Below are 15,424 nucleotides of genomic sequence, written 5' to 3'. Positions count from 1 at the left end.
GCTGATCCCTTCTCCCCTGGGATGGCTGCAAAGGGACTACAAATTCTCTCCAGAAAGGATGGACTTCTCTCCAAAGTCCATCCTTTCTGGAGAGAATTTGTAGCCCTCTGACTGCCCAGTCATGGATTAAAAATGAAATTCGTATCTAATAGGTCTAACTTTAGCCACAGGAAATGGGAGCACTTGGGGGACCCAAAGGGTTAGCCTCGCTTTGTTTAAGGATGGGCACTGTTATCTTTACTGGGCACGTTTTCCCTTTTTGGGAGGGGAGGGAGTGGAGGCTAAGGTTTGGGGAGTGAGCGGGAAGCGAGGTCTGCTGGATCTGTTTCCTGGTCAGCTTTGTGGGAGATTTCTCCCCTCTGTTGTCACGGTCCTGGCTCTGGAAGCTGCATATCATGAGGACCCGGTGATACTCACTTTAGGATGTATTAGAACAGATATTTTGACAATGAAAACCACTCAAACAAGGAATTTAAAAACCCTCTGTGTGCTGCAAACATATATATGAAATATTTCAGTAAAAGAAAAGTTTCTATGGGATCTACTATAAAGGACACATGGACCAAATCAAGGGGATGGGTGGAGGTGGGGGAGGGAGGTGGGTTCAGCTGGGGTGGGGTGGAGGGATGGGGAGAAAAGGCATACAACTGTAATTGAATAACAATAAAATTTTTTTTTAAAGTTTCAACCTAAATAGTTTTCTAAAATATGTATTTGTGTATTTTCTCTGGTGTGATTATAATGTTTACAAACTACAGAAATCTGTTTTATACATTTAATCAGAAGTTGCCAGAACACAACAGATGTTATCTCTCTCTTACCTGATGCATAAGTAGTAAAACAGAGCAATGGGGGAACAATTATTCCCTGGTTTTTATCTATTTTTTAAGGCCATCGAATTAGCTATGTGACCTTGAGTGTTTCACTTTTCTCTAGATTTCAGTTTCACTATTTGTCAAATAAGGGAATTGACTAGGTGACCTATAAAGTTCCCTTCCAATATTGTTTGCCTCTATGAAAACAGGTGGCCAAGGAACTTGCTGGGTCAGGGAGGAAAGTGGGCAATGAGAAGAGCAGAGACTGGGAAACATTTTTTAGAAATAAACATGAGATTCTCGATTTGCCTCAAAATCACGGATTACAATAATCCTACCTGTAGCTGATACTTTTGAACCATAAGATGTGTGTTCAGGTCCCAGCACAGCCCAAGACACCGCACAAAGAAAGCGACCCACTACTGTGCTCTGAGCAAGCGGACAAAAGTACTTTCCCTGCGCACCTTTTGAGGACTCCAGGCTAATGCCAGAAAGACAAATGAACAATGGAAGAGAAGAGAAAATGCAGGGAATCAGAAGAAGAAAGAAGTAGAAAGGAGAAGGAGCAAGGGAGAGAGCAAGGGTGAACAAAGATACATATACATGCATCTCTACATACAAGGTCTGTCCAGAAAAAGTCCAAACATTGTTAATATAATGAGAATGGTTTGCAGACACTGATGTAACCTGGCAGCCCAGGAGGGTGAACTGGAATGTGTGTGTGTGAACAATGATGACTTCAATGTACTAGTCAGTGGGGGCAGTGGACACTGTTGAGTGAGCATGTGTACTGTGTGACCATCACATTCAAAATGACTGAGCAAGTAGGGCAATGGATCTGCATCACATTTCGAGTTTAAGCTTGAACATTCCTCCACAGAAACTATTCAGCTGATTCAGAAGGCCACAGCTATGGGCAACTGGTGATTGGCAGCTTCACTATGACAATGTGCCTCCTCATACATCACGTCTCGTGCAGAGTTTTTTGGCAACACATTAAATCACTCAGGGGACTCAATCCCCCTACAATCCAGATTTGGTGCCCTTAACTTCTGGCTTTTCCCAACATTAAAATCACCTTTGAAAGGGAAGAGATTTCAGACCATCGATGAGATTCAGGAAAATACGATGGGGCAGCTGATGGTGACTGGGAGAACTGTAAGAGGTCCCAAAGTGTCTGTTTTGATGGGGTCTGAGGTGTCATTGTCCTATGTACAATGTTTCTTGCATCTTTTATCTTCTTCAATAAATGTCTTTCTTGTATTTATTCTTCAGTAAATGTCTACTTTCTAGGTAGACCTTTGTACATATATACATATTTTTTGTACATACACCAGACCAGGCCAGGCAATACTGAGAAGGCCCTGACTTCTTCTCCTTTAGTGCTGACCCAACTGGCCTCAAGAGACAGCAAACACCACAAGAACATTGACTGAGTGATTTCTATCTAAAATAAAAAGTAGTGGCCCAATTTTTCACTTCTTCCTCACCCAGGGAACCAGTACAGAACTCGCTTCTGTGTATTCACACACACACACACACACACACACACACACACACACACACACGTTTCCTTGTGGTAAAGACTTTTTAAATTGTCCACAATTCAGAACTTAGTATCTTATGCTCCAACGTGGGGGATGGGTGTAGGAGTGATGGTAGGTTTGGGGTTAAAACAGTCAGGTACCATTTCACACCCATCGGACTGACAAAATTTAGAAGTCTGACAATACTAAGGGCTAGAGAAATGGGGACTCTCATACAGGGCTGGAGGGAGGGCCCTAAGTTAGAGCAACCTTACATCACCCAGCCAAGCTGAAGGTGTACATGCCTTAGTGCCCAGCATTCCACTTTTAGGGAGACACACTAGAGCAATTCTTCACGTGGATGTTCGGGATGTTTATAACAGCAAAGGACTGAAATAATGGGAATATCTATTAACGTGGAAATAGAGTACAGGACATGCACCGACGTTCCCACCAGTCAAAATCAACCTGTCAATCCTGCTCCCTCTTTCACACGTACCTGCCCGCACCGTTTAGTTGCGCTCAGACACATAAAGTGCACGTCAGCTCCAGCACGGCTAGCTCATGCCTCCTACCTAACTCACGTTTGCACAGCTGCGCGTGCTTCCCTATAGTTTATTTTGACCCAGCCAGAATCAGAAGCACACAGGGCCTCCTTACTTCCAGACCAGCAGTTCTTTTTAATCTCAAGATCCTTCTAAACTTTTTTTTAAAGTCCTCACCCAAGAATGTTTTTTATTGATTTGAGAGAGAGAGAGAGAGAGAGAAACACTGCTGTGAGAGAGAAACATCAATCGGCTGTCTTTCATATGCACCCCAACCAGGGATGGAACCTGCAACTCAGGTATGTGGCCTGACTGAGAATCGAACCCACAGCCTTTTGGTGTGCAGACCAATGCTCCAACCAACTGAGCCACCCAGTCAGGGCAAGACCCCTCTATACTTTTAAAAATCATTGAGGGTCCCAAAGAGCTTTTGTTTATGTGGGTTATATCAATATTTGCAGTATTAGAAAATAAAATGGAGCACTTTTAAAAGTACTTCTATTTTTCCCCCCGAAAAGAACCTTTATTACTTTATGATAGCCTCTTAAGTTCTCATGCTTTCTTGCCAGATGCCTTTGGAGCAGGTGCTTTCTGGGCTGGAGCTTTTGGATCCTTCTGAGCTATTGGAGGAGCTGCCTTCTGGCCTCTAGCTTTCTGGAACCTTCTAGAACCTCTAGAACCTTCTGGAACCTCTAGCTTTTGGATCCTTCTGAGCTGCAGCCTTCTTACCTGCAGCTGCACCGTTAGCAGCAGCTGCCTTTCTGGGAGAAGCTTTCAGGAAAGGTGCCTTTTGAAGCTTCCTATCTTTAAGCTTGATTATTAGGTTCCTTGTTTTCTTTGCCTTCATAACTTTGTATCACTCAAAATGTCTCATCTTGGCTTTCTTTTCTCTGACTTCAACCTTCTTGGCTCAACTCATGGCTGCCCATTTGGTACAGGTATCTGTCTTCTGCCAAGCTTGTTGGACATATTTCTGAAGGACACCATGTGGGAACTCGAGGATGAAGTCAGTGAACTGCATGCATTTGAAAGGTATAGCCTACCTTCTCACTTAAGTGCAAGGTCCACCAACCAAAGCCCTGTTCTGATGGACAACATCTACACTCGTGACCAACTTCCCCACATGAGGCCCACATGAGACACAGACCATAAAGCCAATCTCCGTGAAGCACCTGAACAGCATGTTGGCAGCACTGGACAAGAAGGAAGAAGGCCCAGCTAACCACGCACACAAAAAATATTCCTTCTTTTAAAAATAACAATATGTTACTTATTAATCTCTTTATCATATTTTAATAAAAGTTAACTATATTTTCCAAAACAAAACAGATGGTGAGAAGAGAAGCACTCTCTCATACTTCCACAACCTCCTGAATTTCTGGCTGCATAGAAGACAGATTCATATGTCTGCACCTGCAATCAATCTGTGAGTGTTATTTTGGCTGACACATATGAAGAAAAATTTGTTTTGTAATTACATAGTTAGTTTCTAGATCTTGGGGACTCCTAGGGGTCCTTGATCACACTTTGAAAATCACTGTTTCAAATCATCCACCCCTCTGCCAAAAGTAGTCTTCACATAGACACAGTTATGTCATTTCCCACTTCCTTCAAACTGTCAATGGCTGTCTTTGACTCATAGTTAAATTCAAACTCTGCTCACAAAACTCTTCCCATTGGCCAATCCAGTTCCTGTCCCAACTCCATTACTACCCTATTTTGTACACTGAGTACTCTGCCCATCACTGGGTATACAAGGATACCTGAACCTGTCCTTGTTCATGCCTCTGAGCCTCAGCCTTGCTCCTGCCAGGACTCCTATGCATCTTTTACAATTCAACCCAAAGGCCACCTCCTCTAGGAAGCCTTCCCTGATTCACCCTTCCCTTACAGTTTCCTTTTTTTATGTTTTAGTTACTTGTGTTTTGAGTAGATAATTCAAGTGCATGGGGTTAAATTCCAAAAAGGTGCACCATACAATAGGCCTCTCTCCCGTCCCAGATATCCCTTCCCCCTCAGGAGGCACCACTGTGATCAGTTCCTTTTACATTCTTCTGCAACTGCACTAGACAAAAACAAGCAAGTTATTCCTTTTACCCAGATGGCATCACACTATATGCACTGCTCTGCACTTGCTCAATGCTATACCTTGGAGAGCTTTCCACAATATCAAATAAAACTTGGCCTTGTTTATTCATTAGTTGCAAATTACATTTTTAAAATATACACAATGTATTTATCTAGTCCCCTGTTTGACTGTCTATGTTTGTGGTTTCCAATCTTTTGGCACAACAAATATTCTTCTACATAAACCAATCTACATGCATAAAAGGCTGGAACATCCTGGAATGGAACTTCTGCTATATTTGTAATTTTGCTGAACATTGACAAATTGTCCTCCATAAAGGCCATTCTAATTTATTCCCCGACTGGCCATGCACAAAAGATCCTGTCACCCTCACCAAACAGTGCTATCCAACTTTTCAGTCTCTGCCAAAGTGATAAATGAAAAATAATACCTTGGTGAATTTTAAATCAGTATTTTTCTAATAATATCAAATATCTAGAAGTACATGTGGCTGTTTGGATTTAAATGGCCTCTGCAGGAAACAGCACAGATATAAAAATATTACTATCACTATAAAAAGTTCTATTGGGCCCCAGCTGGTGTAGCTCAGTGGATTGAGCAAGGGCCTGTGAACCAAAGGATCGCTGATTCGATTCCCAGTCAGGGCACATGCCTGGGTTGTGGACCAGGTCCCCAGTAGGGGGTGCTTGAAAGGTAACCACACATTGATGTTTCTCTCCCTCCCTTTCTCCTTCCCTTCCCCTCTCTCTAAAAAATAAATAAATAAAATCTTTTAAAAAGGAAGTTCTATTGGATGGCACTGCTCGAGACCCGCACTATCCAGGGGCTACTACGAGTACCCACGTGTGGGTACTGAGCACATGAAAGGCGGCCTGTGAACTCAGAGGTGCTCTAAGTATCTAACACACACTGCATTTTGAAGACCTACTATGAAAAAAAGGTGAAACATCTCTTTAATAATTTTTATTTGATTACATGTTGAAATGCTAATATTTGGATATATTGGGTTAAATAAATCATTAAAATTCACTTCATCTATTTCTTTTTACCTCTTTTAATGGAACTATTGGGATTGTTAAAATTACATCTGTGGCACGCATTCCATTTCTATGGAACGACACTGCTTCAGAGGGCACAGCGTTCTGTTGTTGAGACCCGGATTTTAGCATTTTCCTTTACATAGAAATAAGTGTAGCTACTACTGCTATAGAGAAAAATAGATTCACTAGACTGTCTTTTTCCTCCTAGAAATGCAGACAAGGTGGGCAACAAAAGGAGAAAGGGTGGCGACGATCCTGACTATGAAATATCAGCCCTGAAACAAACCAGTATACTTCCCACCTGGGCGGCCACAGGCAGGAACCAGGGGCATGGCTGACCCCAAGCAGGGACTGATTTCCTGGCTGCTGTTAAAACAATGCACCAGAGAACACAGTGCCTTCAAAACTAAGAATAGAAGAATAGCTCCAAATAAGATTTCCAGGACTGTACAGGAACAAATTCCTCCCCTGCTCCAACTGTAAGCCACCTTCCACTCTTGGCTCGACAAATGTTCCTGTCTCAGCCCCAACCATCCTGCATTCTTAGCAGTTTGTACACACAGCTCTGGGTGAGGACTAAGGGACAAGGTGGAAAGGGAAGACCTAGAGGAAGGGAAGACACAGGCTCTGCCCTAATGGACCCCCACCACAGGGGTTCTACAGTTGAGGCTGGGCATGTATGTCTCTGTCCTCCACGGCTTTGGCTATGAAGATGAAGAAAACTCGCTTTGCCATGTGATTCATAGAACTGATAGGTCAGAATGGCCACTGTTTTTAAGCAGGTATTGAGGGAATGAAACCTAGTTGTAACTGAGCATAAGTCATCTGCTTGGAGGATATTATTATTATTGTTATTATTATTATTATTATTAGCAGCAGCAGCTGTGGGCCTTTGGGCAAGTGAACTAACCTCTGTGGGTCTCTGTTTCATCATCTATGTAATGAAGGAGTTGGATTATATGAGCTTTCCTATCTCAACCACTGACATATAAATACAGAAAAACATCTCTTTCACTGGATGAAGTTTTTAAGAGAGGGAAGGAAAGAGGAGAAAGCAATGGAATAAATAATTAGAGCAGAGTTCTTCACCTGGGACCATAGGCCTGCACAGAAGAGAACCTTCAAAAATGCATGTGAGCTCAAGAAAGCAAAGGTCTAGTGATTTAGAGAAACTATGATAGGCCAGGTACCAAGCTCAATTCTTAGTACATGGTGGGAACTTGAAGAGTTAGCACCCAAAACAGCATACACGATGTACATGGGAATAAACACACGATAGATTTGAACCTGAGCCCCTTTGGTGCACACCTGCCTCTTTCCCACAGCTGTGCCTTCACCAACCCTCCCCTTCCTCACATCGGATGATTATAAGCGTTTAACAGGCCAAGACAGTATTGCACTCTTCTGATATGGAATGACTGATTGTGCCTGCTCAACAGGGAGGTGCGGGGATGGCAGGATAGAATGATATAACCTATGTGAAATACTCGTCACTAGTCAACACTCCAGATACTCATTCACTACATATTCATTTAGAACCTAATACACGCTGGGCCTTGGATTAGACATTATCACCCTCATCATTTATTTTTACTATATGTATTCTCCCCCAATATGGCAGAGTGCTCCACATAGTAGGCCCTCAGTAAACATAGGTTGAGGGAATAAATAGGAATAATCTCTCTGGTAGATGAATCTATTCTTCAGCAAACTCTTACACCCTCTCCCGACCTCCATGGCTTGTGAGATGCTCTGGCCAATGGAGTATGGGTGGAAGAGGCAGTGTACCAATCCTGAACCTAGACCTTAAGAGGAATTGTGTGTTTCTGCTTGTTCTTCTAGGACCTTCTGAGCTAGCTCTCCAGGAAAAAAATAAGCACATGGGTAGTTCATGGACCCACGTGGGGCAGACTATCCTGGACAGCCTGCACACCGAAGAGCATAAGGATAAATGCTTGTTATTGTTTGCCACTGAGTTTGGGGCAGTTGTTACTGAGTAAAAGCTGGCAGAGATCGTCTCCTTCATCCACACGCAGAGATTTCAGGCAGAGCACGTCTCTGGCTTCTCTTACTTCTCACTGAAGTGGGATTTCAGCAATTGGGTCATGTCATGGCTCTCTCAATTCCATATTCTCTGGGCTGGTAATGTTCCATTCAAAGAAGACAGCAGGGGCTACAAAGACCTACACTTTGGCAGTCTTGGCACCTGGCTTAGAGTCAAGCACAAAGCTGGTTCTTAGGCAGTGCTTGATGAGTGAAGGACACGTAAACTGTTCACTCTGGTGGGATGAGCGTTGTCGAAATCACCAGCAGGCAGCAACCTGGGCCTTAGATGCTCACAGCCACCAGTTCTGCAGTCCCCAAAGTGTGGGAAGTGGGCGTGCTGGGGACACAGTATCATTTCAGACCATGTGAGACAGACCTGGATGTGTTTATTATGTGTTTTAGGAAACATGTTAGAGTGTTTAATCACTTCAGGACTATTACTACTTTGGATGAGCCCAAGTTAAAAAAAAAAAAAAGTAGAGAATTTAAAGAAAAACAATAAGTAAAAAATAACAGTGACATGTGAATATGGGAAACATGACTGAAGTTTAGGAAACACTGGTCTATCTCAGGTCTTCTTTTCCTACAAATCACAATCATAATCATAGCTAGCATTTCTGAACACTGACAAGATGTACTGTTTTAAGGGTTTCATAGACATTTTTATAAACTGAGGCAGATACTATCATCATTTCCATTTTGCAAGTAAGGTAAGCCCAGAGAGGTAAGGAACTTGCCCAAGGTCAAGTGGTAGTGAGGATTAGAACCCAGACTGTCAACCTCCAGGATCCAGATTCTTAACAGCCATGTTTGCAGTGGAGAACCTAGTACCCAGGGAAGTTCAGCATTTCCTAAGGTTAACCTCAAAACCTAGAACTTGAACCCCAAACTCCAGACTCCCAGCCCAGTGCTCATGAGAAGCACTTTGGCGGGAGCACCTGGAGTTTATGGCAGGGGCTAGATGGAGTCTGCAAGAAACAAGGGTGGCAGAGGGGTGGTGAACTCCATAAATAAGACATAGAAGGGAAAAGATGGGGAGATAAACAAAACTGCCAAACAGAGACAGGTGCTCAAGGGATGAGAAGCTAGAATATGGATCAGCGTATCCAGAAAAAGAGGACTGATGGAGCAAAGGATGGCACACAGGGGCTGCTTCCTGAGCTCTTCCCAAAGACCCACCCTCCCTGGTCAGCACTGGGAAATGGTTTCCCTAAGTGACATACACATAGTCTATATTTAGGTCCTAGAGTCATCCATTGTTTCTGTGCTGGTGGACACTTGGGGTCACCACCCTGGCCTAGCCCTCTCCAAGTCATACCTCTGAGTGTTCCATCAAGACAGGCCTTTTTAGTATCTGGTTTGAATCAACTTCCCCTTCCATGGCTCCCACTTGGCGTTCTGGGCAAGCTGTAAAAACATGGCTGGAACTGGCGCTTTAAAATGCAGTACTGACCTTTTGTGGAATATGCTGCTTCCTTCCCTCCACAAAGTCAAACCATCTTTATCACAGGATATAAGATGTTTCACAGCCCTGTTGTTGCTAAGCCCTTACATACTAAGGACTCGTTTTTCTGGTGGCTACCAACACGCGTTATGGTCAATAAGACCTGGGACATGGATCACGTGTGCTGAGTGCTGACTCTGTAGTGGGAGCTGTCAGGAGTCATTTCATTCATTGCTCATGACAATCCTATAAGATAGACACTATTTATTCGTCCCATTTTACAGAGAAGAGGTTTGGTAACATGTGAAAGATTGCCTGGCTAGTAAGAGGCAGAGCTGGGACTCGAACCTGCATCTCTGTGGTCTAAACCCCATGCTGTTGACCACTGCACGCTGCCATTTTCCCACAAACATAGAAACACCCTGGCCAAACCTCAGAGGACAGAGTCATGAGATCTGCAGAGGGCTTCTCGCCTCCCTTTCTCACCATCCACATCCAGTTCCCAATGGCTCCTCCTACACCCAGCTCAGGTCCTCCAGATCCTTCCTCTGGAGACTCTCAGAGCCAAGAAATAAAGAGCCATTTAGTAATACTTTCAAGAGAAGAATAAAGGTCAGTAGCCAGCCAGACAATTACATTTTGAATTCCAGTTTACATCCTTGGGAAATGTGTACTGAAGAGTACTCATTAAATCATCTGACTTTGAAATAGGGAAGATAGGAGAACTGTGTTCTACTTTTTGGGCAAGACACTTGCATGTCTAAGATTTCCATCAGAGCTAAATGAGTTTAAAGACATCTCCATTTGATAGGTGGGGAAACTGAGTCTGGCGAAGGCAGTGATTTGCCATAGGTGCCTCTTATGTAGGTGGTAGTCAGACTATGGCAAGCATCCACCAAAACAGGCTGATCTGCCAAAGGACCAGAAAGCAAAGTGTCGCCGAAGACGCTGCATGCGACAGGTGTGGGAAAGGCCCCATCATTCAAAACATTGTGTGCGGCCTCATGGCTACGAATGTCATTTCTGGACCCATTCTGCCTGAATTGGAAGTCTGACCCCCTACTAACCAGCTAGGGAATGAGAAAATTAAATTAGTTACCTTCCCTAAGCCTCAGTTTTACCATCTGTAAAATGGTGATAATACTAATACCCAACCCCTACAGTGTTGTAAGAATATTATGACTTAATGTCAATAAAGTGCTTAGTAACGTGGAAAGTAACTAATAAATGTTAGCTATTGTTGTACTATGTTCTATAATGTTGGATTAACTATCACTGAAAGGCAGTAAATCATTTTAAATGTGGTCAATTTCCATATCTCAAAGGCTCAAGTTGTTCTTTATCAGGTGAGCAAGTAGTTAGGTGAGCGAGATGGGAAAAGAAAAGGACAGTGAAACCACCCAAATCACATGAAAAGATTAAACACTTATGTCTATAATGGTCATGCACGGAAGAGCTGGAACTAGCATTACAAAAATCAGTCTCAGAAACATAATTCTGCTGAGGGGAATAGAAAAGCAATGGGTATTTCCTTTAGAAAATAGTTTTGGCTTATCCAGAGCTTTAACAACTGCCCACAAATGAAAGGGACAGAGGGAGTATGCTTCTGGGCTACTAATTAGCCCATAGAAATAGAACGTTTTCAGCCTTTCCTTCTGAAATAACCCAAGCCAGGCACCTACATTCTTAATAAGAACAACAGCAAGTCTGCGTCTCCCCTGATATTATATGACCTCATCTTCCCAATGATGAATACATTCAGAACACCATGATTACTGTAAGGAAGGCTACAAAAAAGTTGCTCCAAGCAGAATAAACTTCCAAAACTGAGTTCCACCATCTTACAGTCCAAAGAAGAGAAGATCTTGGAAATCCACTTTATGATCAAAACAGAACAGAAGGCAGATGCATCCTTTTTTCCCTCTCTTTTCCTTCTCATCAGCTGAAAACAGGTCTCTTATAAAAATTAATATACTAGCATCAAGGAGCAAAGAGTGAAAGACCCACCCCCCTTTGCTCTCTTCCAATCACAGATGCGAAAGGACGCACTGACAGCTAGCCACTCCGCTTAACTCACCATCTCCACCAAGCACAACCATTTGTGGTCTTAAAAACAACCACACGGCTCTTTTCTGATTCCTACTAAACTGAGGCAGAAGTCTGCCTCCATCATCCCAGGTGTTTTTAACGGCAGCTTCCTGCTCAATTTCTTGGGAAAAAAAAAAAGACAGCTGTGCCTTCTCAACACCTCAGCTGCTGGCACCACTCATTCAGGCTTGGGTGGGAGTTGGGAGCTGGTCCAGCCCCAGGTCAACTGCAGGGAGCTTACCTGAGCACGGACAAAGAAGCAACACCACACCATGGGGCACTCCGACCTCATCCACCCGGGAGTCCCCCGCCCCTAACAGTGGCGGAGCCCTGCGGACGGGATACTCTGAGCAGAGCAGAGCATGGTTTCCCTGAAGGAACTCCTCCCCCCACCCTTGGGCTGCATGACAGGAAGTGACAGGGGCCATCAGTTACAAATGTCAGGAGCTGAGAACCACACCAGCCAAGAGCTCCGGAGGTTTCTTCGCTGCTGCTGCTGCTGCCGCCGCCTTTTCAGAGCACCCTGCCTCTTGGCAATCAAAGGCACACCAGAAATTGGTTTCTGTCTGACAATCCCCAGCCTGTAAGAAATACACAGTGCTCACTGGGTCCCCACTTAAAGCCATGCTGGGCATTCTGGCAGCTCTGAAGGGCGTGCTGCTGGCACAACCTGCCTCAAATCTGGAGCTTTGCAGACCAAACACTGGGGTGAAATGAAGAGAAGGAACACTGGGAGGAGAGTTCGGGGTATTTAAAGAGGAATCAGTAGTTCACATGAACTTCACTCAAGAGTCAGAGGCCCTGCCCGGATACAGAGCCCACACTGAGTCCCAATTTCATAGCAACTCAGTAAATGAGAGTAGTGGTAAGCACCACACCCATCCGTTTCTTTCTTTTTTTTTCTTAGTTAAATCTTCACTTCAGAGCCCCTTCAAAATAGCTGTTTCTGGAAACCTCCCTTTCAGCTTTTGACGTGGGTAAGAAGAGGCCTTACTGCTCTTATCAGAGTTATTGTGGGAAAAACTCACGGCTGACATTTCTCACTTTACCAACTGGGTAAACCAGACTGAAGGTTTGCCAGACTGAACACCTTGCCCCAGTCCTCTGCCTTTTACAAAATCTAGGTTTCCTGGGTGAGAAAGATGGTCTCACAGTAAACTACAACATTTCAGATGAAAACTATGCCCTGTTCAACCCTCCCCTCACCCTGAATAGTGGTGGTTGGCTTCAAACCCAAGGAGATATAGCTCCAGTATAGCTTTCAATCTTTTATTTTTATTTTTCAGTTCCTTAATGGGGTAGTACTTGAATAGCAAGACTCTTTCTTATTGCAACATTAGACTGCAAAGATTTAGTCCAGGGTTTTCTGAGGCATTCTTAAAAATGCACAGATTTTTTTTTAAGAGCCTTTGCTGTCTTAGCCCTAAGTAAAGTGGGGAGCCCCACAAAGAGAGAGGGTTCATTTGAACAAGATTCAATCCAAGACTCAATTTCAGAGCTTTCAAGAATGGAGCTCTCCCCACTCTCTCAGGCCAGTGGCCTGGCCCCTACCTAGCGTGGGGCCGCTGAAGAGTGCCTTCTGCCCTGTCCACACACAGATGCACCAGGCTCTGGTAGTACCGCTGATGTCCGAGAATAAAATAAATGCCAGGAACTGGAAAGAAGAAGTGTTGAAGGGGCCAAGAAATAACTGAGCCTGGCAAATCCATTTTTTAATGGGACAAAGTCTGGGAAGGCTTCTCAGAGCAAGAGACACATGGGCAGAATTCTGAGGTGTTCTAGGCAGAAGAACTGACAAGGACAACAGCAGCCTGGCGCAGAACCACAGGGCGCTTTGGAAGAAAAGCAAATACTTTGAAAGCACTGCTCTCAAGGCTTGTTTGTTTCAAGAAGCATAGGGGAGGGGGGCAGGCTCCCATCTGCTTGGAGAAAGAAGGAAGTGAAATCACTGTGAAGAGGTTCAGGCGAGTATCTGGGTCACCTCAAGACCCATGTGTGGGACCTGACAGGCCTGGCACCCAGGAAACAGTAACGGGTGCAACTCAGTCAGTGGTGTCCACAAAAGGTGGGTTTCAGGTCATTCTTGGGATCCCCTGTTTCCCAAAGCCTGATTCCCCAGGAAGCAAGGTGGCTGGTGGAGGAGGGGGAGCAGACTAGGGGAGGTATTCCTAAAAAGTCCTTTTGCTCTAGCCTCCTCTGTAAAAAGGGTCCTGAATTTGTACAGGCCTGTGAACAACCTCAGACTAGCCAGCGCTGGTGGCACCTGAGCTAATGAAGAGTGTCAGTCCCCTGAGGATCAGTGGAGGTTCCCATAAGCCCAGCCACTCCTGTCCTGGAGGATTTTCAAACAAGGCACTTTACAGAGTTGCAGCAGCCAAGGCCCGGGTCACGCCAGTGAGGATCCCAATGAAATCTGAGATGACCACAGCACACTAGCATTTATTTGGGGCTGAGGTGGGGGGGTGGGGGCGGTGGGGTGGCACATTCACATGAACTAATCCTAGAATGATTAAGCCTAACTTCTGGCTGCTGACTCTAAACATGAATGGAGAACCGAAACCCGTGGGCTGCAGCACTTCGTGGAAGAGGTGAAACTTGAGTGAGCTCTGGGGCAGGTAGCAGTGGAGAGGGAGGAAGGAAGGGAGAACCAGCAGACGCCCTGGCAAGGGAACAGGGCAGCCTGCAAAAAGGAAGGAAAGAATAGGGCATGGCCATTTCCTCTGATGCTCCTGCTTTGAAGAACTCCAGCAATGAAATCGCCCCTGCAAAAGGCATCTAGGAGGAGCATTTCAATAATCAGAGGCTCCCGCTCTGCAGGATTCAAGTGCATCTGGGGCTTTAGAAAAAAAAAAAAGGAGCTTAAAAGGGGACAGTAGTGTGGGTTTCCATGTGGCATCCAGGACACTACCAAGTAGTCAAATGTGTTTTTCTATTGATTCCTAAATTTCAAATGTAACATAGTATCCTTCCAATACATTCAAACCACACAGAGGTATATAAAGTAAAAAGTGAGTCTTCCCAAAAAAGACCCCCCACTTTTTCCTCCAATCCCATTTGCCAAAGTGGAATTTAATACTCATGCTAGAACCAGATGTAGATAAGGGGTCACAAACCCAAATGCTCTCAGGGCAGGGGGTAAGGCGCCTGAAAGGAAAGGCTGGGTGGGCACGGGGCACCACCAGCAAGCAGTGCTTCACACAGGTCAGTTCCAGCTCTTTGGGGTGGTCAGGGGCTACTGGCCCAGGGTGACCAGACATTAATGTTTTTCAAGAGAAGCTGGAAATTCCAGGTTTTATACAAAGTCTCCCAATTTTTAAATGCTGGCAACTAATTCCATTTTTTAAAATACTGTACAGGCCACACAAAACACAGTTGCTGGCTAGATTTGACCCAAGAGCCACCAGTTCGCAACCTTTGGTGGAAATCCTTCTGGACAGTTCCTTCTAAATAAACATGGGTTGCTGAGTGTAACATTTGCTTTTTTTTCAAAAGTGGAATGACAACATTATTCTACCACTTTCTTTCTGTCACTTAACATCCAGGGCATCGCTCCACATTATATCCACTTTAGACCCATACTGCAGAGCCCCTCGTGGTATAAAAGCACCTTGCTTAATTCATTAGCTCCTGCCCTGGGAACACTCTGCGAACAGGAAAGATGCACTTGAGATGTCACCTCTCAGTGGTTACTCATTCCTCTTACCTCTGCCAACACTGAGAACATAACTCATGATGAAAGTGCACCTGTGAGCAGATACTAAAACGTTCTAAAGCCACGATTACTGAAACCATAAACGGTGACTGCGGATCTTTGATGTTTTAATATGAGGA

At 44.4% G+C, this 15,424-nt stretch overlaps 1 protein-coding gene and 1 pseudogene across 8 annotated transcripts in view; both read right to left on the bottom strand.

The window, feature by feature from the left end:
- The window catches only part of ARHGEF3 (Rho guanine nucleotide exchange factor 3), a 309,293-nt gene that overhangs the window by 155,252 nt on the left and 138,617 nt on the right, over positions 1-15,424 (bottom strand). Inside the window, exon 1 of one of the 8 annotated variants that reach the window (XM_045192230.2) lies at positions 11,835-11,999. The exons of 6 other annotated variants lie outside the window; for them this stretch is intronic. In XM_045192230.2, the coding sequence (XP_045048165.1) occupies positions 11,835-11,885 (51 nt within the window). In that variant the 5' untranslated portion in view covers positions 11,886-11,999. Of the gene's footprint in view, positions 1-11,834; positions 12,000-15,424 lie in introns of those variants that run through there. One more of the 8 variants, XM_045192231.3, reaches the window with a different exon arrangement.
- Positions 3,317-4,244, bottom strand: LOC112301168 (large ribosomal subunit protein eL14-like; annotated as a pseudogene).

Source organism: Desmodus rotundus, chromosome 8 (assembly GCF_022682495.2).
Source record: "Desmodus rotundus isolate HL8 chromosome 8, HLdesRot8A.1, whole genome shotgun sequence".
NCBI lineage: Eukaryota > Metazoa > Chordata > Mammalia > Chiroptera > Phyllostomidae > Desmodus > Desmodus rotundus.
The sequence above is the reverse complement of the archived record's forward strand: the minus strand, read 5'-3'. Positions and strand labels throughout refer to the sequence as shown.